This window comes from Pempheris klunzingeri, chromosome 17 (genome assembly GCF_042242105.1).
Source record: "Pempheris klunzingeri isolate RE-2024b chromosome 17, fPemKlu1.hap1, whole genome shotgun sequence".
Classification (NCBI taxonomy): Eukaryota; Metazoa; Chordata; class Actinopteri; order Acropomatiformes; family Pempheridae; genus Pempheris; species Pempheris klunzingeri.
This window is the reverse complement of record NC_092028.1, coordinates 15,121,097-15,144,796: the sequence shown is the minus strand read 5'-3', so window position 1 is coordinate 15,144,796 and position 23,700 is coordinate 15,121,097. Positions and strand designations below refer to the sequence as shown.

The window sequence follows — 23,700 nt, the reverse complement described above, 5'->3', positions numbered from 1 at the left end:
ATCTCACCTTCATTTCACACATCTACTTTTGAAATGAGCCAAATACCTATAATTAATGCTAGTATTAGTGCGAAAAGTAAAACTACCACTGCTCTTCTAAAGAACACACAAACACGGTGACATCAGTGGGTGTAAATGTCATTTATTACAGATATTTAAAACCATTTTAGTTGTCTTGTAGCTGTCAAATTAGCCGTCATTTCACCCAATGACACGCATACACAGTTGTGTCAGATCATACAATTCTTTATTGTAAATGCTGGAAAAAAAAAAAAAAAAAGAGAAGAATGAGAAGAAACACTTGCGTAGTTTTAAGGTGGGATAGGTGCGCTGAATGGCTGTTGTTAATAGCATAATCTCTTGCTCTATGGTGCTTCTAACTTCATAAAAATATAATGAGGGACAAAGCTCTATCTGAAAACCAGAAAATTAAAAACAGAAAATCATGATACACCATGAGGACATCTTTGATAATACTAAATACAAAAATACATGGAAAATGTAAATCCCTCCATCTGTTTCATGCAGTGCACTCAAAACAGACAAGAAAACCAAGAAACAGGTTAATAAATTAACACACAAAATAAACAAGTGCATGACATCCAAGACATTTCTAGTGTTAGATGTAGCATTAACATCTTTCCTGTGGGTGCTGCTTCTTGGCTTGTGACGCCGTCTATGGGTCCGATCCTAAAATTCTTGAGGAATACATACATAATATGCTGCATATACACAACTATGAACAGATTCAAGTCCCTTTGTGGTGTTTCGGTAAATGGCTGCCTCTCTCCGGTCTCCAACCATCTAACTAATAATACTGACCTGAGAAAAAAAGGGGACTGGATCAGCTGAAAACATCCAGCGACTAGCAGGGTCTGACCTGAATTAGACTAGACCAACAGATCACCGAATGTCAGCATTCACAAAATCGGCCAATGGACACATGATGCTTCAAGAGTAACCTGCCCTTTTCCCCCGCAACATAAACAAAAAACTAAACCACACTCTTCTTTAAATGGATATAAAATGTACCTAGGATTTTTTTTTCTCATTTGTTTCTTGCCCGTGTTGCATTGTGGGAAAGGGGATGAGGTGGAGTTGGGGTCAGCCAGTCTTTTTGAGTCTTTCCGGAAAGAGGGAAGGGGAAGAGTCAAGAGAGAGAGAGGGGGGCGGGGGGGTTAAGGAGTGGTCTCATGCTGTCTGATCACCGCTGTTTGAGAAGTGCTCTGTACATGGCGAAGCCCAGCACGGCGCACACTGTGGCACCGACACTCGCTCTCAGCCAGAACGTGGAGTTCTTCAGGTCCGCTTGAGCCATGTGTCTGTGACGGGAAGCGAGAGACGAAGATCAGATGAGACGAAACAAAATGAAGCAAGAAAAAAAAAGAAAAACAAAGCAGCATCTAACGCGATGAGCTCTGTGTCTAAAACCACAATGGGGTGAACTGCCAAATGCCAAAAAAAAGTCATGTGCTCTCTCCAGTGGAAACTCCCTCAATCAGGACCATGAATGAGTATCAGCGCCCTGTGATACCAGCTCGAAACAGGAACACATGCTTTCTCTTGACATTTTCCTTTTAGTTTTGGTTTGGGCAACAGGACCAGACAATAAAGCAGTTGGTTGATAAAAGGAGGTGTTTGACTATAAGAGGCAGCTGCTCTGAATCACACTGGGAGGCAGGAAAACTAGGGGGAAAAGAAAAATCAAACTAATAGATTATTTAAATTGGGTTAAGACCAGCCCTATTAAACACAGAGCCAGCTGGCCTGACAAGAAACACAGAAGCTGAGGAACTATGCAGACTGCAATAAAAGCAAGCAATGAAAAAAAAAAAAAAAGCAATGAAGGAGACGACCAAGTTTAAAAAAAACAACAAAAAAAAAAAAACAGCATGGGTCTGTGTAATAAATCCTTCCACAAACTAAGATCCTGGTAGTCTTGTAGTTTGGAAGTTACTACTCCCGGTCAGGAAATCAGACTAAAGCGCACTGGTTGGCACATTTTGTTGAGCAGTTTTCTCCCAGTGCTGTAGCTTCATATTTAACTGACAGAAATGAGAGTGATTTTGATCTTTTCCTCAAATTCTCCACTCGAGAGCGTGTAAGCGCATTTCACAAGATGTTGAACTATTCCTATGAAGACTCCAATAAGTCTCTCTACTGCACGTCAGGACATGAATACAAACGCTAGCAATAGCTGGTAAAATGATGACCTGACATCCTGATAGTTCCATATATCCATCACACGCTCGCCCGTCCATCCACATGTATAAAACTGGTTCCTGCCTTTACCTTTCTGGGGGAATTAGCTGCTCGGCAGAGGCCTCCATAAAGATGGACCCCTTCCTGTTGGAGACAGCTGAAATCTGCCATGTCCGGCTGAAATCCTCCTCAGCAGGTAGCCCCCCCCTCCCCCACAGCCTCCACCAGCCCAGCAGCCTTCCACACACACTGTTACCCGAAGTGTGCTCTCACACACACACACACACACACACGACACAGTTGGTAGAGCTGGGAGATACGTCGATGTAATACCAACCAGGGTTACTACTGATGACTATTTTCATTAAAGTGATTTGCTGTAAAGTAATTATCCTCTTGATTCTTCAATTATTCCTTTAATGTTTAAAAGGTAAAGAATGTCCATCAAGTTTTCAGTCTTCAAATATCTGAACACCAAAGATATTAACTTTTATAATCATGGCAAACTATGTGAGCAAATACACCAGAACATGTGAGAAGCTGAAACTTCTGCATATTTGTCTAAAAAATTATTTGAATGATTTATAAATTATTGAATTTGTGCTAATTGACTGATCAATAAGCTCTAACATTGACATTGTCGTGTGTGAGATAATGTGGGACTCAAAATATTACAACAAAGAAGAAAAGTTGTCTGAGGCTTTTTACATTAAAATGATGTGACTGTTGAAATGATCTGAAGCTGCCTTTACTTGCTTTTGTATGCTTTCATTAACAATAGTAACAAATGCTTTATATTTTCTCTCCTTACATTAAAAAAAAATTAAATTGATATACATTTCCAACTTTAGACTGTTCATTGCAGTTTTGGTTGAATGTTATTCAAGCGATTCCGTTTCTTGGCTTTATAACTATTGATTCTTTTGGACAGGTGAAGTATCAATAATTACACCAAAAATACTTTAAGTCAGCGACAGAATGTGAGGTGGAAACTATCTGATTTCATCCATATCGCCCAGCTCGACCCAGCCCGAAAAGCAAAGAACTACGATCACCATAAAACCGCTTAAAGCACAAACACGACTATGACTGCAGACCTTTTCAAATGTCACTGCACACTTCAAACAGACAAAAAATATATATATATACACAAAACACACAACACATGGCAACCAGACTGGAAAAGTTGAGCCATTTTATGAATGAATTGTTATTTGAATAAGTTCAAACACCGTAATGTAATCCAGTCAGCCAGCCCCCTTTTCAGAAAACACGTCGGGCATTTAATGTGGTGCATCGGCCCCTTGTGCTGTCAGACTGGCCTGTTAAGTGTCATGCTATTAATAGTGTCAACAACTCCCAGAGATTAAAAAGGCATCAACACAAAGGGGCAGTGATGGATGCAACACTCTGCCTGGGTCCATGAGCGCCCAACCACAAGCCCCATTTAATGCCACTGCTGGGCTAAAACTCAGCAAACACACAACACCTTTGTGTCCAATCCAACACCAAAAACAACCATTGAAACCCTGCATTGTGCTTCAATAAACATCCCCAGTATCATTAAAAACACCAAGCTCTCCTGACTGTAGCGATGGACAGAGGAGAAACCTATTTCCTGCTGCCAGCAGATGGCAATATTTTGTTGAGGACCGAGGCATGCGTTTGGTTAACCATGCAGGTAGAGAACAGGTGAGACATGCAACATAACAGCAGGCACATTAGCAGAGGGTGAAAACGTGCAAGAGGAAGAGGAAGAGGGGCAGCCAAAAACATGTGTGTGAACACCTACAGGGTGGAAGGAAAAACAGACAGGAAATACAAGATAGGGAAAAACAGGATGAAATGACAGGGCGATTGGTAACATACAATCAATACAAACATCAAAGAAACACATTTTGATTTTAATCATCAGTCAATTAAATTTATGAAGTCTCAACCCACAGGAGAACAAGTTTATAATTAAATAACTGTACAGGAGGGATACAATTAACGTGACACCTGTGCTTTTCAAAATAAAAGTGTCTCCTATAGGTGTAGACTTGAGTGTTAATGGAAATGAAGACAAAATGAGACTGAAAAACATCATAGATAATCAATTAAGCACTCATTGATAACTGATGAAAGTTGGTGCCAAAGAGAAATGAATAGACAGGAAGAATTTGAATACTTCTATGTGATTGAAGAGAAATCACATGTCAAACAAGCAGGCATGCAGAACTTCGATGAGGTTTTCAGTTTAAATGAAGCACAGACCAAAGAGAATGGTCGTGTTTCACTTCCTGTGCAAACTGTGTGCTTGTTAGTCAAGATTTTTAGTTTGCATATCCACTGCAGGACACAAGGGAGCAAACACAACAATCAAAAAAAAAAAAAAACTCTGTTTTCTCCTGGTCAAATTTTAACACTTAACTGTCAAGGTCTTGATATTTGTCAGCATGATTAACTGGGCGAACATGGGATATGGTGTATGTATATTTTAAACTAAAGTACATTCCATGAAACAAACCGTTTTATGAATATAAATAAATATACTCAGAACTATCCAAAATCCAAAAACTGTTTCTATGCTTCGGAATGAAATGAAAATGTTTTCAATTTAATTTTACAACCCATCTGTGTTATTTATAGGAGTCAGTATTATGAGTATTATTTGCACTGCACAAGCAACCAAAATCATGCATTTCTCACACAGACTCCGACACACTGTCACCTTCCTGGCTAGCAGCCTGTGTGTTAGCTGGCACAGCGTGGTCACACTTTGCGGTATCAGACTGTACACTGAGCGGGTGGGCTGGCTGGAGCTGGAGCAGAGACCAAGTGATTCAAAAGCATGACTGATGGGTCTTTTGTGTTTATGAATAAAAACTCTTCTCACTTGTGATTTGGGTGTAAAACAACATGTGAACACAAGGCGACCACTATGGGTCCTTCGTGTTCACTTCTTTGCTTTGAATTTAGATTTTTTTTTTTTTTTTTTTAATTAAAATGCAGTGATGTTAAATTTTTTTAAAAACACTGTCAAATGATGTCGTTTCTGAGCCTCATCAGTTCAGACTGTGAGCATGTCTTCACTCAGACGTAGGAGCTTTTTAGGACTAAATACTTTGAATTATGCTGAGACAAACTTTTTCAGGAGTTTCTATTTCAGCCGGTTAGGAGCAACATTTCACCTTAGGATGTTTTATGGATTTGGTCCTTAAATAAAACATTTTTCTTTTTTGTCTTGTTAGTCAGTTTGAAACAACAAAACAGAGGAAACAGCGACACTTCGAGCTGTATAACCAAAGATCGCTCTTTGTCATCACGCACCACTTGGCTGAGGTAAAGCTGAGCAAGACACTTTATCCCTACAGGACACATCTACGTAGCAACACAGCAGCAAGGGAAAGGAGAATTTTCCCCATCAACAATTCAGCAACACAACTGGAAGACAACTACTTATTACAACCCACAAACTACATTTAATATTCTCTTTTCCCTGCAGTGGATATGCAGTATAAATCTGACTACTGGCGAGCACTGAAGGAAAGCAGAGGAGCAGTAACCACCACTAGAGTGTTAGAGAGCCTGGGAGAAAAAGGAGCCCCTCTGTGACCCATCCTAGAGACACAGAGAGGAGGAATGAGTCTATGTTAAAAAACACGTATTCTATATATGAACCTGTTGAAAACGACCCTGCGCAGTTGGGCCTTAATACTGCGCAGCAGCTCCAACTTGAGGAGGTTGTGACACAGGCAATAGGTGCACCTGTTGCTGGCACACATGCAGCGGAGACGGGCGTGGCTGCGGAAAGACACACAAAAATGCGTGTTTTCACCACCATACAAGGACAACACGCACCAAACATGACACACAGAAGAGGAGGAGGACGCCAGGATAAAAACCTCAACTTTGTTTAGTCACTAAGCTAGAAGGACCTGAGTGAGGAGAAAACATACTTCTGAGCAGACATCTGCACTGCTGCAATTCATCTCTTCAGTTCAACAGGCAAATAAACATAAGTATTGATAAGAAAACATCTACATATATATAAACAAAGCCTAAAGCTTACAGGAGAATAAACACAAGGAGACATAAGGAGAGGACAACCGCAAAGGAAGGGAACAGTGACAACAAATGAAAAGTTAAAAACAAAATGTCTTAGAATATAATTTTTGGCACCATTCACTGGAACCAGTATCTGAACAAAAAGCATCAAATCTTCACTAAGAAAAAGAAAGACATTCCTTTCTGAGGCCATTGGTGGGTTTCATAAAGAGATCATAAAATGCTCCGTAGTTTTAGGCCAATCTTAAAAAAACAACTTTTTTTAAAACCTAAAAAGTTAGCCGCCGTACTGCCAGGCTAACTCTGGACTCAGAGTAATGTTTCCATGGTAACAATCAGCACAAAACTGCACCAAATGACAGAAATCGAGGAAAACATGGCTCATAGCTGGTGGTTTACTAAAAATGTTGAAGAGCGAGTAATGAGAGAGGAGAGTTTTTAAGAGATCACAGTAAGCCCATGGAAATATAGAGCGGAGGACATCGTCAGTTGTTTTTGTTGCCCGAGTGACGTGTTAGCAGGAGCACTGAGGCCTGCTACACTGAGGGGACAGCATTTCAGCTCTGCTACAGGTCTGCACTGCACTGAGATTTTATGCTACTGGATCTTTTTGTATCGTAACACTCAGGACAGAAAGCCTGTGGTGGGTTGGGAGGTTTAAGAACTATTTTCTGAATCATCTTTTCACTAACTGAGCCAGAATTTACCCTCGATTAGTAGATTCATTTACTCTCTGTTGCGTAGGGGCAGTCAATGGACTCAGGAATCCCCCTCTCAATGAGCACTTTTCTCTCCATCAAAGCCTTTCTACTCAAACTCATGCCCTCGAGTGCTCCAGATCTAATGGTTTCAACATTTGGACAATAGGATTTCCACCCTGCTAAAATGAGATTTAGTGGGCATGTCCCATTGAGTGCCAATTAATCTACTCTGAAATCTAATCTGATCGGAAAGCTGTGAGGAGTTAAGACACCTTAATAAGTCAACGGATTAACCTCAAAGAGTTTCAGGCTGCAGGGACTTGCATGAATGCACACACAAATACAAGCCCACTTACAAGGGGGCATAAGAGACCCAGAGTGTGTATCTAATTTGTTCTGGGTGGCAAGGAAACCAAAGTCCGCATCCATTGACTGAAGTGGCTGGAGGAGTGCAAAATTCAAGCACTGATCCAGACCAGCATTTAACTTCTCTAGCAAAATAAATAAGTTTACATGTTACACAGCGTATTGATGGTGTCTTTTTACTGATTTTCACATGCTCTAAACTTTGAACACTAAGGGAATATGTCACTGTCTTAGCAATACATCCAGCATAAAAGTAAAAGTGGCACGCAGGAAAAGACGCAGGAAAAGACTGGTAAGGTGGATAGGGGTGGACTCAGAGGTGGAACGGGTTAACTGGATGAGACCACAAAGAGGTTTGATACTCACGGATACATGGCCATGGTGGTGAGTCTAGTGTAGATGTCTTTGTTCAGGGCCTCGGTCGTGTTGCATGTGAACGGCTGGGGTGGGTGGAGCTTGTGCTTGCGGCAGAACTCATGTGGTGAGAGGCTGTAGTGCTGCCGTAATTCGTGCAGGTCTGATTTGGCGGCGATCACGACACACGGCGTCTTGCTGTCTATGAAGTATTGCTGCCAAACAAAATGGTTCAATGTTACCGGTTAGACTGTGAGGCAATACAGGGGGGCCTTAACATGATGAGCAGTCCCCACCATGTGAAACATACCTTGTACACTTTGGCACAGTATTCAAAAGAGCGTGGGTTGTTGATGTCATACACCAGGCAGACCACATCACAGGCTAGGTCCGTCTCTGACAGGAAGTCGAAATCTGGCATCACCTCATGGAGCTTGTAGTGTGCAGAAGACCGGGATGAGAGGCAGAGAGGCAGAGAGTGCAGATGGAGGGATTAACATTTTGTACTAACACTGATACACTGTTGAGCGTAATACACCCAGATTATGCAACAGTAATCCAAAGAGCTGATGAGTGAATGGTTTTTACCAGCAGGTACTTCTCCTGACCATACACATAGGTCGTGCTGATGGCATAGAGGGACTTGTGGTCTTCTCTAATCCGCCTCTGTCGCTGTGGTGGATAAAAAATAAAGTAAATTACAGACATCCATGAAGAGTACTAATATGTTCCTAATCTGGCCCCTTTCAACTCTGAAGACTGACTAAATTACATGCATCCATGATTCCTACTGACCTGCAGGTCTTTGCCCAGGAAAGCTTGGAGGAAGCCACTCTTCCCGCTGTCCCGCGCACCCAAGACGTTGCAGCGGAAGACGCTGCGCTGGGTCTGTTTCTTCTGCAGATCGATGCGCTTGTTACGTGTCACTGAAAGAATAGGAATAAATATTTTTTTCTAAATAAGAGAACATACACCAATGATGGCAGCATTTTATGTCAGTGCTGCTACACAGTTCAGCTGAATTATATTCTCTTACCTGTAATGGCAGCAGCTTGGGACTCCTGTTCATAGATGATAGAGTATCCCAGGTATCCCAAGTACTCCAAACTACGCTGTACATCTAGATATGTTGTTAACCTACCACAGGAGACACACAAGTCCAGAGGCATAAGACATTTATATGAGCATGACTTTGTACAATGACCTGTTTATTCTACATAACGGTACGTGTCTTACAGTAGTGTGATTCTATTCAGGTTGTTTAAAATAGGTGCGAGTGTGTGTATATTAATAGGTATTTTCCACACTCACGTCCACTGGGATAGGTATCCCTGGTATGTGATCCATCCCTGGTCGTTAGTGCAAACCGTGTTGTTGACATCCGGACCCCAGGGCATGTAGGGAAATACTTTGAACAAGTCCTTCACCTCCTCTGGCGACAGCGCACAATCTCTGTCCTGGATCATGTCAAGTGCACATGCATTAACACACAAAGATGGACATTAAAAAAAAAAACGTGGCTCATGGATAAAATGCAAAAAGATTTAGCACAAAATCCTTAAAAATATAAGCTGTACTCATAAATAAAGAGAAGCAAAAAAGGTAGCAAAATGTCTTAATCTTTAATCAACATTTAACACTCACTTTGTCATGTTTGTCAAAGACACTCTGGAGGAAGAGGTAAGCGTTGTGGTTGAGCTCTGTGGTGCAGTCTGGGGGGATCTTTATCCTGCAATATAGGGATGGACAGAGACAATAATATAACAGAGTGCTGGAGCCCTGACTGAGGATCACTGAGCCACAACTCTCAGATGCTGCCTTCAAAAGCAGCAAAGCAAGAAACAATCTGTCTGAATCTCTTCGTAAGTCATAAAGATAACAAGATACATTTTAGTAGATAAGGAAGAATGATGTGGAAACTGTTCAAAAGGGGAACAAGACATTGATATGACTATGAATCATAGCTAAAGAAATAATGTACATTTTATTATTTGCTCATGAAAGTCAAGTGAACATCTTTGGGTTTTAGACAGTTCTTTAAATCAAACAAGAAATATGAATAGATCTCCTGAGGTTGTGGGAAATTTTACCAACTATCTATCTCAATTTTCTACAATTTTATGGACAAAACAGTTAAGCAATCTGTAAATTATTCGTTAAAGCAAATAATCGACAACTTAATACTAGATGGCTGCATTATGTTTAATGGCAACTGCACAAAGTTTTGTTAAGCTTTGCTTTTCTCAACATAAAATTGATTTAGCGAGCTATGAGTTCTGTTCAGATATCTACCTCTTTCCTGTCTCCATAGTGCCTTCAAAATAAAACACAAATAGCCTTAAAGTCTGCACTTACATGGGGAACAGGTATTCCTGTGTGAGCTCCAGGTCGTCGTCATAACCAAACCTCCTCAGCACGGTCCAGGTGGTCTCGTGTCGACCTCGCTGTATGAAGAGGGTGTGCAGGAACAGGAAGCCTGCAATAATGAGTCAGAGGTCAGCGGCCAGCAACCGTCATAAAAGATTGGACTAAAAAGACGAGCAGAAGATAGGGATTGCTGAGGGGAAATGGAGCAGGATAAATGAGTGCCTGACCTTTGAGTGAGAGTCCGTTGTCCTTGACGCCATCTGTCATGTTCCTCCTGACCACATTCTTAACATCCTCTAAGGCCTGAGGCGCCAGTGGTGTGTTGAAACACGTTCTCTGTGGACATGCACATCGAGCGATACATTAATGTGTGCCGTTAATGAGCTTCATCAGGTTTTGCTCATGTTAAAAACCTGCCGTCCGAAACCAGTTTAGCCATTTTTCGCTGAAAATTCCACAGAAAAGTATTTTGACGCTGACAATTAAGTGGAAAACATTACCTGGAAGAAGTTGAGCTCGTTGTCATTGAGGATGCCGTCGTTGTCCAGGTCAGACACTTTAAAGATTCTAGTTAAAGCCTTAATGCAAGAGGGCTTCAGCTGTAATACAAAGGAAAGACTCATTAATGCAAAAAGACATCAATCAACAGTAATTACTTTCACAACCAACTTCGAGAATGCACAAATTCAACTTTTTCCTCATGTAGTGGAATCGTTTTTATGGGAGGTAATATGAGGCCAGCGGTTTTCTGTGATCTTTAGAGCGTTAATCTGTATCTGGACCATAAACCTCACCTCCTTCTCCTCTGGGCAGTACAGGGGTCCTGTCGGGTGGAGAACGGCCTTCTGGGCGTAGTAAAACAGCTCAGAGATGTTCTTCAGGTTTTTGGCAGAGCACTGAGGAAAAAGACGGCGTACTGAGCAAGAGCAACTCTGGAGCAAAGTTATCAGGAAATGTCAACCTCAGACTCGAGTATGACGGACTTGAAAAGTTCAAAGGCTTTTTATTATTTTAATTTCTGTTACCTTTACTTCAACACCTTCCAAAAATGTCAACAGAAAGTCAATGATCAAACAAAGAGTTACTAAATACAATATGTAAAGTAACTCAGCACATTTTGTCAAGTGCATTATTTAACTACAATTCCATTACATTTGATTAAAAACCTGTGAACCTATGACAATCCAATGTAATACAGAAATTAAACCATCAGACAACCCGATAGCGATAAATGAGAAATGTAAGTTAGAGAGGCAGGACATACAACCAACCCTGGGCCTGGCTGAGTGCTGAGCCAGCAGTAAAACATTGGTTCACATGTCTTTCATGTGTCCAACTCTCCCTCAGCTGGATCCACTCTGTATGTGCCTTCTCTCACGTCCTCATCTCCCTCTTTTAACCTTGTAACTAATCCACCTGAGGAACGCATTACTGAGGCGTCTCATGCGACAGAGGGAAAGTTGAATTAAACAGTAATGCAGACGGAGGGCGGGCTGCCTCCCCGACAGCCAAGCTTCTAAACACACTTGCAGTCTATCAGTCAGTAGGCCTTGGCCTTAGAGCGCAGGGGGTTCAGTAATATATTAAATGACTGTGTAAATGGAGTCAGGAGCTGGACTGCAGCCCGAGAGCAGCTGGGGCCGATCTGTCCCGCAGACATCCGGCCTCACTCAGTCACTGCTAGTATTGGATTTTCAGTCAGCTTTCATATTTCCTTTGCCAATTCATCGCTCAAGTGCTTCATCAATACGAACTTCTCCATTTAACTAAGTGGGACCTCCTCGCAGTCCTGCCCCAATAGATTCAAAAGGTTTGTATGTATGTACGAGTGTCTATGTGTGTAATGATCGGTTACCTCTACACAGGTCTCAATATCCTGGTATTGATTCATGATCGGCAGGATGGTCTCCATGCTGCTGTGCTCCACCAGGTCCGACTTGTTTCCCACAAGGATCAACGGTACCCTGCAACAAAGCCATTCAGTGCAACATTAAAGAGCTGCAATGATTCGTTTATTTGTCCAATTAGCTGATTGATAGAAAATTAAACTGTTTGATTAAACTAAAATAATCAAAAATAGATTTATCAAAAGCAAAAATCCCCGGTTCCCACTGTTCAAATTTCAGACCTTAACCTCCAAACCGTGCTGGTTAAAACAAGTAGTAGCAACATTTAAAAGCCACTGCGAACAGTGATCATGTCTCCAGCGTGCCTTTTTGTGGCCAGAAGAAAATCTTTTAGAAAAACTTTTCAGCTCGTGTGCCACAAACATACAAACAGTAAGACGGCAACACATTAACACGCTACATATCAGAATTAGAGTCAGAACCCACCAGAAAGTGAGCCAAATATGCGAGTGGGACAGACCTCCAGTCGCAGGTGAAAGGCAGATCAGCTGCTGCATTATTATACCATATTAACATGAACATGATGAACAAGCTTGCAGACTTAGCACTGCCAGCCCGGCGGACGTGACCCACGGGGAAGACAGACAGATATACACAAACACACACCTATTAAAGTGACATGAACACACCTGCTATCCTTGTCTGTCCTGTCATTTATGAGGGGAATCCAGTGGCTTGTCACCTAACAGAGTAAGGCACAACATCAAACACTGTAACCGGGCAAACATTCACTACAAACAATAAAATTTTCTCAGATTACCATACTGTGTCCTGTTTCAAATTCCAGACATACAGCACTAATACAATTGATGCATTATGCTGAGCACAGATATAAACTCTGCTCACCTTTTCAATGGACTTCTTGTTGTTGACCGAGTAAACTATGCAGATAACATTTGCCTGTAAAGACAAATAGCAATATTAAACTTGTAATATATATGGGAATACAGACAGAGATTTCAAGACCAGATGAAAGTAAGAATTAAGTCAAACAAACCTTTGATATTTCTTGGTAGAGCTGCTCATCTGACTGTTCAGCCTCTAAAGATGTCAAAAAGGCACAACAGTACAGTGTTTTACAAGCTATTCCTACTAATATGTAGTAAGGATCATTAGGTATTTGATGGGTTTATATAACTGATAACATTTTAAAGGTCCCATATTAGGCAAACCAACACAACACTTTGTAATGTCGTTTCAACATAAATGTGTCCCTGGACCTTTTCTCCTGCTCCATCTTTTAGTAACAGTGTGTGAAAACACTATTCAGATTTTGCTCCCTTTGTGATGTCGTAAGGTCATGAGTTGATCATGTGACCTCTTCCAGCCCTTCAGCAGGCTGACTGCCCCCGCTAATGAAAACCTTCTGACCTTGCAGTCCGCCACCGTTTTTTCCTCCCTAACACCAACTCCTTGTAACTTGAAGCTGTTGAATGCAGCGCCAAAGTTGACAGAGTTTAGACAGAGGCTGAAAACAGCTGCAGCAGCCATGTTTGGTGTGAGAAAACTAATGTTGTTTGAACATTAAACCATGTAAACCCGTTCTAGTAGGACCTCCAAACGCAAGTGTGAACTTAATAATGAGCAGAATATATGGGACCTTCAAAATGCCTTGTAAGAGCATGATATCAACTTTGTGCGTGCGTGCGTAGAGGGGAGAGGGTTTACCTGAATAGTCCACAATGTGTGTGGGCACCCTCTCTGGGGTGACATCAGCCGGGATGGTGATCTCCTCGGCTCGGAGAGGAACCTTACAGACAGAAAAGCACAGATCAAAACCTCTGACAACAAGTAATTCTCATTAATAACCTATGTCTTTTCACCTTTTTATCATCATGATTCTAAACTCAGAACAACAGTCAGCCCTATCTACAGTATTAACTGTCCAACCTCAGTATTAAATGATACGGATGCGAGTGTAAACTTTACAGCTACAAGGACGATTTCTAACATAGCGATCATCTGATTGGCTGTTGATACGTACCTCATCGGGAAACTCCTCACTGACCAGAGACATTATCAGTGATGTCTTCCCCACCTTGGCTGTAGAGGCAAAGAAAAATCATTGTTATTATAGTCTTGCACTGACAGAGAGGTCACATGTTAATGACCCATTACCACTATTATTGAGTGGCCGGGGTGTAATGGGTAATGTATGAAGTGACAGAGCACAGATAAGAGCATAAGAGCTTCAGCCGAGCGCCACGGTCCTCAAGCGAACACTCACCGAAGTCCAGCACAGACCAAACCCACAAGACAAGGTGGGGAGATAATGTATTAAATTAAACCTATGAGAGGTAGAGAGCTGCATTCTTATTTAGGAATGGCATATATTTTAATATATTAATACTTGGATAAGTATCCCCACAGTTAAGACTACTTTGTTTCCTTTCTTGCACTGGGAAAGTGAAATATTACTTTATTTTAGTGGATAGCCAACATTTACTCAGTGCTACTGACGGGCCACCATATCAAAGTATATAATGCAAACTAAATACACTTTTCTGATATACATGAACACTATCATTTAATTATTTACACCATATTTGCTCTAAAATTGCAAAGATGAATCGTCTATCTACACTAGAACAAATGCAGATAAAACACAGGCACAAAAAGAGTACCACCACTGCTATACTATTACAGATAAATGTTTTAACAGCCATGGCTTGCAAGGCTGTGTTTTTTTCTTGTCTCTGAAAACTTGTCATGGTCTTTTTTCACTATTTCATTACACTCTGGAGCCCAAGCAATCAATCAATACCTAATCACAGCACTAGTTCAGTACTTCAGGCACCGTCAGCGTCTGGACAGGCCATCTGAGTAACCCACACAAACTGTACTCTAGTGAACTCTACTGAACTTCACAACACTGAAGCAGGCACGTAGCATTTTGGCTGCGCCTCTCTCAGGTCAGCACCATCTCGCCAAATGTGGCCATGTAGGCCATCCTGCATGGCCACAACCGAAATAAAAATAGTACCGACAACACATGCTTTTAAGAGGATAAATAGACCAGGTGAAAACAGTGAGGAAGGACAGGATCTTCTATCTTTTTTGGCTTCATTCTGCCTTCATATCAGGGTCCTGGACTAAGATACCCACAATGCAGTTTAATATACAGCACATCTCTGTGCCAACTCCAGCTGACATGATTAGTCAATCAGGAGAGAAGGAACAGGAGATTTTGGCCCTTTTGATAATTGAGATAGATAGATAGATAGATAGATAGATCATTTCATCCCCTGGGGAAAATTCAAGTATCCAGTAGCTCACAATCAATTGAACAACAATAAAATGGACAAATGATGAAGAAAGCAATCCATAATCCACTAAAACGTGTTTTATACTGAAGGATAAAATTACCTGAACATTTATCTCTATTCATCAGTCTTAAGTTTTCTGTTGTTATTTATTACAGGTTAAGTTCCAGATTATATTTAATATTCTGGTACAATCTAAACAAATAAAAAGATCACTTTCATAAGTCATTTCATTTTCCTGAACCATTTATCCTTCTACACCAGGTTAAACTACAGTTTGCAGCAGCCTCGTCCTTTAGTTATTCTGTCTGATATTAGCAGGTGGTGTGTTGCCATCAGGACAAGGCAGCCCGTGAGACACATCATGTGATATTGGATTGGCTATGAACACCAGACACACACACACCAGAGCCATTGCTTGATTTTCCTCCTAAATCATGCTCTTTTGATAACTTACAGTCCCTGTGCATGCTTCTTTCAAACTGTGTGATACCCCACCAGCCCCTCACTGCTCATGTAATCACACCTGCTAGCTGTAGCCTTTAGCTCCCTCTCATTAGCATTGCGGCTAACGAAGCGCTAAACCGCTCCAGGACTCAGGACACCCGCAACTTACGTTCCCCCACGAGTAGTATCCTCACGTCCTTTCTCATGTTTTAGCTGGCTTCCCTCGACAGAAAGGACCGTCTTGGTTCTTGGTTCATGTAGTCCTCTCCTCCAGCAGTTTACCTAACGCCAGGCCTGCGCAGTGAAGTCCTGCCGCTGTCAAACTCTGGGCGCCTTTTGTAGGACAAAACGGACGGACAGGTTTTCGGTGCTCTTCCGTGTTTTCTACGCGCTTCTTCTCACCCTCAGACTCATCGGCTCAGCAGGAGTGTAATTTAAGAAGTAGTGTGTTGCACATTATTCTGGTATTTCGTGTTAATCACAGTCTTTTCGACGGCTGTATAGCATTTCGCAGAGGATGTTTCATCGGCATGCCCGACCTCAAGTACCCGGCAAGTACGGCAAGCCGAGCGGGACAAACTTCATTTCAGCTTTTTACAAACGCGTGATGCTGCTCTCTAGAGCCAAAGAGAGGAACTGGGTTTATTTCACGGCTCCTCCTCAGCACATCAACAAAAACATTTCACTTTAAAAAAGATGCTGAATATGATTGTTATATATTACTATTTAGAAAAATAATAATGTATTCAATTAACTTTTGGGATGCTTATCATGTGTTATGTTTTAATCTATGGATAACAGCTGTTTTGTGTTGCATATTTATAGTTTGCCTGATTGATTTTATTTCTGTATATTTTCTCTTTGTATACTCTTTATTGAACTAAGTCTGACTTGAATAGTTTTTTCTGTATGCTGTCTTTTTTGTGTTGTATTTATGACTATATATATTTTCTAATTAATTCTAAAAGAACATGGTTAAATCAATTCAGGGGCAAAATTAGCATGTCCTTAACAGGGCTGGTTACTGTACCTCTTACAAACACACAGATCAAAGACAGATTTACATCAAAAAGAGAAAACAAAATACTACATATCCCCAAAAATGATATATTTAAAATGTACTATCAACAGCTTTATTCGCAATCTTACGTAGTGGCTGAGCAGCTAATATCTATGTTAATAATAACAGAAATATATCTATCATAGTTGCACTAAAGTTAAAGGCCATATTACAGTCATACAATCATGATTTATTAAGTTCCTTTTGCAGTTAAATTCAACAAAATGTTGCATGTGTGCACTGAAAACAATGTTGTCACAACTGTAAAAAGGCATTCAGTGAAAGTCTTATGTACTTCACATGCAAAACTATTAATAACTGTGAACCACATTTTTGCCTAAAAAGTAATTTATTGCAGGAGCATAATGTCATGAAGCACATTCACCACCAAATGTAAAATTATATACTTATTGATCAGGAAATTAATAATATTCAAAATAACATCATAAATCTAGCATGATGATATGCAGTGATTGTAATCTGCTATTACAATCTAACAGTGTTGATCTGGTCACGGGTGTAGGTTTAGTTGAAGAAGTGTATTTTTACATAATCATACAGTGTTTTCTGAAGTCCAAGGTTGAGCACCAGATCCAGTGTCAGTTAAAGGGAGTGGATGGAAGTGTTTGATCCACACGGTGGCACAGAGTCATCATTCAAGATGCTTTACTACAACACCAAGATGAGAGTCAGTGCTGGGAGCACCACGGCGAAGAATCGGTACTGATACAGTGTGGTGAAGGCAGGTCTGTCAGTCAGTCTCACTGAAGCACTCTCCCCATCATCCTGCTGACACACTCTGCTGTTCATCTTTTATACTTGATGTTGGCTTCAACTGAAACAAGAAACAACAGCATTGGAGTGCAGTTTTACTAATGTACGATGCAATGGGTGAGTATGAGTATGAACGTCTCTGTGGTGCTCACAGGTTTGTGCAAACACATATGTGAATACAGGTTTAATGTCTTGACTAACTTAACTCCCATATAACTCAGTAGTGTTGCTTTTTTTTAATTTTATTAGGCGATTTCAGTGATCCCTTGACTGTTAACACTGCCAGCAGCTCGAAGTTAACACTTATCCAATGAAATATCTCACATCCTCAGATGATTTTGTGATCCCTGACTTCTCCTTTACGGCCACCATGAGGTTAAAAGTTTGTGGTTTTAAGTTAAATCTCGGAGCAATCATTGCATCAGTTCTCATTAAAGTTGGCACACACATTCCTGTCCACTTCAGGATGAATTCTAATAACTTTGCAGTTCCCTTTTCTTTTTATTTAGGAGTATCATCAGGTCAGCAGCTCAGTTGGTGTATGACCAAACTGTTACCGTGTTAAACTGTGAAAAATGCGTCACTGTGATTTCACAGGATGCAGCTCTTCAGACTCTAAGGTGCAGTAATCATCAGTAACAGGAAGACCAAGAATTTAAGTGTGTTGGTAGGATTATGTTATTATGTTTGCCTCTCTCTTATTTACAGTAAAAAGGAAGGCTGCTTTATTGAAAGCAAAGTTGGGCAACAAATATCTATAGATCTAATGTTCGTTTCCTGGAAAATCTTTGTGTCTCTCCAGCTGATTGTTTAATATTGTCCAGTGTGTGGTGTTGTTAAAGGATAACTTCAGTAGACCGCTAGTCTCAGTTAGTTTGTGTGTTATTTTGTGACATTGGTGTTTTATAGGTTACATTGGATCCAGTACAGTATTTGTGCGATATATAGTAACACAAACAAACGAACCGATCGAGGCAGCAGTAGAGCTGGCTGCTCTACTGCTGCCTCGATCGGTTCGTTTGTGTGTTTGGTTCTGTGTTTTGTGATGTAAAATTACTGTTTTAGTAAATGGTGTTTGGTTGGTTTGAATAGTACGATATAACTGGTGTTTTTGGCTAAATGGATCTTACAGGTCTATCTCTGTAGGGATGCTTTCTGTAATGTAAAAATAGGCCCAGGTTTAAAAATACACTTACATATCAGTGCACAGTATATGGTTGTCATGTTTGCAGTATTTTCTAGCCTTGCTTACTGGTATAGTCCTGCGGTGCCATGGGCCTGGACAGGACCTGTCTGATGGCATCCAGCCACTCTCTCTGCTCCCTCTCCTGTTCGCACATGAAGACAAACTGCCGCTCGGGCGTCTGCACCATGACACCACACTTCCACTTGTTTCCCCGAGCATGCTTTGGGACACACGTCTTCACAGAGTAACCGTTGTTCTCTGTGCCGATGAAAATGACCCCCAGCTCCTCTGCATCCTTCATTCACAACAATGAAAACACATTAAACATACATTATCAATCAATCAATCAATCAATCTTTATTTATATAGCGCCAATTCACAACAGCGTTATCTCAAGACGCTTTACATGAAGAGCAGGTGTAGACCAAACTCTTTAATTAGAGAGAGAGAGACCCAACGATTCAGGAATTCAAAATTAAGGATTCAAGAATTCCCACATGAGCAGCATCAGATATTATATTGAGCAACAGTGGCAGGAAGAACTCCCCTTTAACGGGAAGAAACCTCGAACAGACCCAGGCTCAATGTGGGCGGCTTCTGTAGGGGTGGAGGTTGGACAGAGAGAGAGAGAGAGAGAGAGAGAGAGAGAGAGAGAGAGAGAGAGAGAGAGAGAGAGAGAGAACACAAACAGCAACCAACGTACTAGCAGTGACTATAGCACTAGCAATAGGAGTGTGACTAAAAGATGAGCAGTATGGTATTACATACAACATTAATAGATAATGCTGATTCGGCATTGGGCTAGACTGAGAAGTGGTTTTGTCCTCACCAGCTGGCCTTTGAAGTAGAACAACTTCCTGTTTTGAGAGTCCAAGATAAACCACCTCTTTTTGAAGGGCTCTGTTTGCTGTTAAAAACACATTTCATGTGAACACTTCAGATGCAAAAATACAATATAAATGTAAACATTTTCTGCCTAAGCTCAATTTTTCCACCTCCTTCTATCTCAATAATCAATTCCTACAAAAACTGTAGTCATAGTACGTGGGTGCTATTCTTATTGGGGCCGATTCTGGGTATTAATACTTACCTTGTCAGGACCATAGTCCTTATGGGGACGTAATGAGGTAAAATATCATTTCTGAGGTCCTGGTTAAGGTTAGGGGTAGGATTGCACTGTCCATAATGAATGAAAGTCAATGTGATAATAAAAATAGCTGCATAAACGTGGGTGTGTGTTTGTGCATGTTTGAGGAACAGAAACACCAAAATACACTGCCACGGTCACAAATGACTAACTCTACTGATGAAAAGTTGCCTTGAGTTAATTCCTCTGTGTTTTGCTTAAGTCAAAGTAGAAGTTGAGTGCTGACAGTGAATTGATTAAAACGTCTTTATACTGTTTAATGTTTCATTTTTCAGTAACTTACCAATGGTCCTGTCTTTTCCATATATCCCTCTTTGAGGTAGTTTCTTGTTATCTTTGGTATCAGCTGACAAAGAGATGTAAAGGTACACGTGTTAAGGTTTAAATCATAAAAAAAAGAGTTCTTACTGCTGTTGACTCACTGATGAAGTTCACTGCATGTGCTATGAATATGAATATGAATGTCTTTTAGCACCTTAGACATCCAGGACTTAGTGAAAGGACATTTTGTCAGTTTATTTAGGTTTTAAAAGGTTTGATGCCTACTTCTTCGTCACTTCCAGTCGGGTACGCCGTCTTCAGGTACGCATAGCGAGCGGCACGAATGGCGTTGTACCATGTGACTATTTCCTAGAGTAGAAGAAGAGACCTTGAAATTCTCCACAGCACCAAAGCTACTGCGTGACAATCAGCGTAAGGCTTGGTGTTATTGATATGTTGGATGATCATGCAGTCCCACCTCAGGACTCTCGTGGTAAACATAGAGGTTCCTGGTGTGATTGTCGTCCTGGTAGGTGATCTGCAGCCCGTGAGGATGACCAATCTTCTCTGGTTGAAACATGGCGTTTACGTCCTTGATGGAGATTACAGCTTTAGGGCCTTTCGACTCCTAGATCACAAATAAATAGACGCACACTTCAGAATTGGTAGAGAGGATGCAACTGCATTTAATTAGCAAGCTGCCGTGTGTGCACTAATTTCAGCCACGCGATGACAGTCACCATCCCTCAACATTGCAATCGCTCTTTTAACGAGGTAATGAAATTCAAAAGCTTGTTAAAACGTACAGCAGAAAGATCGATACACACGCTGTTACATGAAACAGGGTTCTTTTAAGCTTTTTCAGAATAAACTGCAAGAACTTCTCAAGCATTTTCAAGATCTCTAAACCAAAACGTTTCCAGACTCTTGAAGCCTTTATCGTCACGTCTAGATTGTTACCATAACTGCAACTGCGAAAAATAAAGAATTCCTTTACACCCACAGCAATCAATGTAATTGTCACCACTTATTTTTCCAGACATTCCTATTAACTTTGATTGTATGTTTTGGTCATGATTATTTAGTGCTTTCTAGAGTTTACGTGAGTGATTGTGCAGATGAAACACCAGATTATGTTCAAATCAAGCACTTTTCAAGGAGTATAGAAAATGAAACCAAAAATGTGAAAATATGTCGTTTAAAATCAAGGATTTTCCAAACTTTCAAGACTTTGTACAAACCCTGAAGAAATATGAATATCACTTTTTTCCATTTTTTAATTTCAAAGAAGTCTGTGTGTGTATATATAAGTGTGTATATTTAAATTCCCCTTCTTTATATGTGTATGTATACACACTCACATACACACAAATATACACATACATATATTTGTATATTTCTTACATTTATTTTCATTTCTCTTTTTTGTTCTCTTTGTTTTCTTCCTCCTCATGTGTGTTTTTTTTTTGTTTTATTTTCCTAGTATGTATTTATGTAGTTCATTGTTGGTTGTTTCACAATATAAAATTAGATAAAAAACAATTTATACACATCAAATATATACATCAACTCCACATTTAAATTGATTTCAAAATATCTTTGTTCATTGATGTCGCAGAGTGCAGTTCAACTCACATTTTCCTTGTTGTAATAAGTCAGCGTGAATTCCCTCTCTGACAGCACGAACTTCCTCTTCAGAAACTGTGTGTTTTCTTTCCCTTTCTTCCACAGCATCCCTTCATGGAAACCTGGATTCGAAACCGCAGAGTCACAGGTGCCTCAGTACACACAAAACTCACTCAGAATTAATATTTTTTTGGCGCAGGGAGGAATGTTTTGCTGAGAGTGACAGTCTGGCTAGATTTCACTTCCTGGCAATGAACAGGTTTTTCTTGCATAGTTCTGCATGTGTTTGAGGAACCACATTATTCATATTAGCTTTAACCAACAGACTGATAAAGATGTATGCTCTACAGTAGTTAGGAAACAGTGAAACCATCACCTGTGGTATATGAAAGCGGTGGATACTTGGTTTCTCCTGTGAATTCCATCCTTTCATATTTAGCCCGAATCCACTGCTCTCGGAGGACGCTGTGGTTAAAGGGCAAACACAAAAAATGATCCTGGACAGGCAAAACACACTTCTATGACAAGTAGTAAACATAAGCTACTGTAGTGCTATAAGACGATGATCTAGCAGAAGAATTTCACTTCTACAGTTAGTAGTTGCACTTCTTTTTTGTGGCACTGTGCCGTCAGCAGTCCGACTGCTCATAAGCACAAATACTCCAAAAAATGATTCCATTATGGAGACATTATTGAGTCACTGTCAATGTCAACATCCTGGAAAAACACTTACACACAGTCCTTTTGCCGAGGCCGGTAGTAGTATGCTGGAACAACTTTCTCGTACAAAGCTCGGGCGCCGGCATTGCCTTTGGATTTCATGAACTTCCAATGTCCCAGAAAGACACAAATACAGGTTACGCATGGATACTGCCAACTCATCCTTTCACCTGAGGAACTGATCATTGTTTATCAGAGTAGTAAAACATGACAAAGCAGTCCGCACCTCCACCACCTCATCCTCCCAGAAGTCCAGCTTTATGGATTTGACCCGGCTGGACAGGCTGCGATGGATGCCGGAGCAGTTCAGACACACAAACACACCCAGCTTGTAAGATGCCCAGTCTGGATCTGAGGCGTGAAGAAGAGGAGGGATTCAAACGCATCATTTTGCACCAGATTATCCTGTGTGTGTGGGGGGGCTACAAACCCCCTCTTCCTCCCAATGAATTTAAAACTACATTTTTACTTCCAGACTTCATGATGAGGCAACAAAAACTAATTTTTACGCATTTATTAAACTAACTGATATAATGCATAGCAACATATAATCCATAACAACATTATAATGAACACAATTCTTCATCTGCAGCCAGATGTTACAACAGTCTAACCAATTAAGAGGAGAAAGTAAACCTGGCTATCTAACCCAGCAGTGACATTTAGCTCACCAGGCGCGCCGCAGTCGGCGCACACGCTGTTGACCGGCAGCTTCACCAGTTCCAGTAAGATCTTATTGTTTCGCTCTCGGTTTGCCATTTCAGTACAAAGTCGGGGTTTCTTCTCACAGGACGGCGACAAATCCCGCTGTCGGAGTCAAACATGGTGGTCGCATAGCCTCACACGTGTCGAAATACAACTGACAAAAAGAAAAGAAAAAAAAGTCCATGTTAAAAACTGGAACTTGCGGCAGTTTTGAATGTCACAACGCGGACCCGCCTCCTCTGGCGCGCGTCCAGCGGCACAGTCGGTGACAATGAGTGGTGCTATTGTCACTCGCGGTTGCTTTTCTTTTTTTTTGTTTTTTGACAGCCTACCTCTGTGCACAGCGCTCTCCTTCCACATATAAACGCTGATGAGGCATTCATTCGTGCCTCTGAGAACCAGTCTGCCCACTGAGCTGCGCCAAAAGGTTTTTACAAGCTTTACGCACTATTGGAAGCAACCACCATTTTATGTTCTGTAAGCTGTCAGCCACACTGAGATCAGGATAAAGCACATACATGGTGAGACATTTTATTTATTTGGTAGTGATAAACCTTTATTTGG

The 23,700-nt window shown here is 40.9% G+C and overlaps 2 protein-coding genes across 3 annotated transcripts; both read right to left on the bottom strand.

The window, feature by feature from the left end:
• Positions 1-147: 147 nt before the first annotated feature.
• Positions 148-16,196, bottom strand: rhot1a (ras homolog family member T1a). 2 transcript variants are annotated; one of them, XM_070847566.1, is made up of 20 exons: positions 15,827-16,196; positions 13,932-13,990; positions 13,616-13,697; positions 12,945-12,988; positions 12,794-12,847; positions 12,577-12,629; positions 11,896-12,004; positions 10,835-10,936; positions 10,541-10,639; positions 10,268-10,376; positions 10,029-10,149; positions 9,318-9,402; positions 8,985-9,130; positions 8,710-8,810; positions 8,469-8,599; positions 8,262-8,345; positions 7,984-8,106; positions 7,686-7,888; positions 5,866-5,988; positions 3,141-3,990 (listed from the first exon to the last, which is right to left on the bottom strand). In XM_070847566.1, the coding sequence occupies exons 1-20, from the start codon at positions 15,861-15,863 to the stop codon at positions 3,924-3,926; spliced, it is 1,932 nt and encodes a 643-aa protein (XP_070703667.1). In that variant the 5' UTR covers positions 15,864-16,196; the 3' UTR covers positions 3,141-3,923. The 2 variants fall into 2 exon arrangements, with proteins under 2 accessions (XP_070703668.1, XP_070703667.1); XM_070847567.1 differs by lacking the exons at positions 3,141-3,990; positions 5,866-5,988 and adding an exon at positions 148-1,322.
• An 837-nt stretch (positions 16,197-17,033) lies between these two features.
• Positions 17,034-23,285, bottom strand: adap2 (ArfGAP with dual PH domains 2). Its single transcript, XM_070847577.1, has 11 exons — positions 23,103-23,285; positions 22,658-22,782; positions 22,445-22,536; positions 22,088-22,176; positions 21,721-21,833; positions 20,564-20,713; positions 20,371-20,454; positions 20,108-20,170; positions 19,507-19,584; positions 18,744-18,972; positions 17,034-17,552 (listed from the first exon to the last, which is right to left on the bottom strand). Exons 1-11 carry the CDS (start codon positions 23,188-23,190, stop codon positions 17,524-17,526), a joined length of 1,140 nt encoding a protein of 379 aa, XP_070703678.1. The 5' UTR covers positions 23,191-23,285; the 3' UTR covers positions 17,034-17,523.
• Between the last annotated feature and the right edge of the window lie 415 nt (positions 23,286-23,700).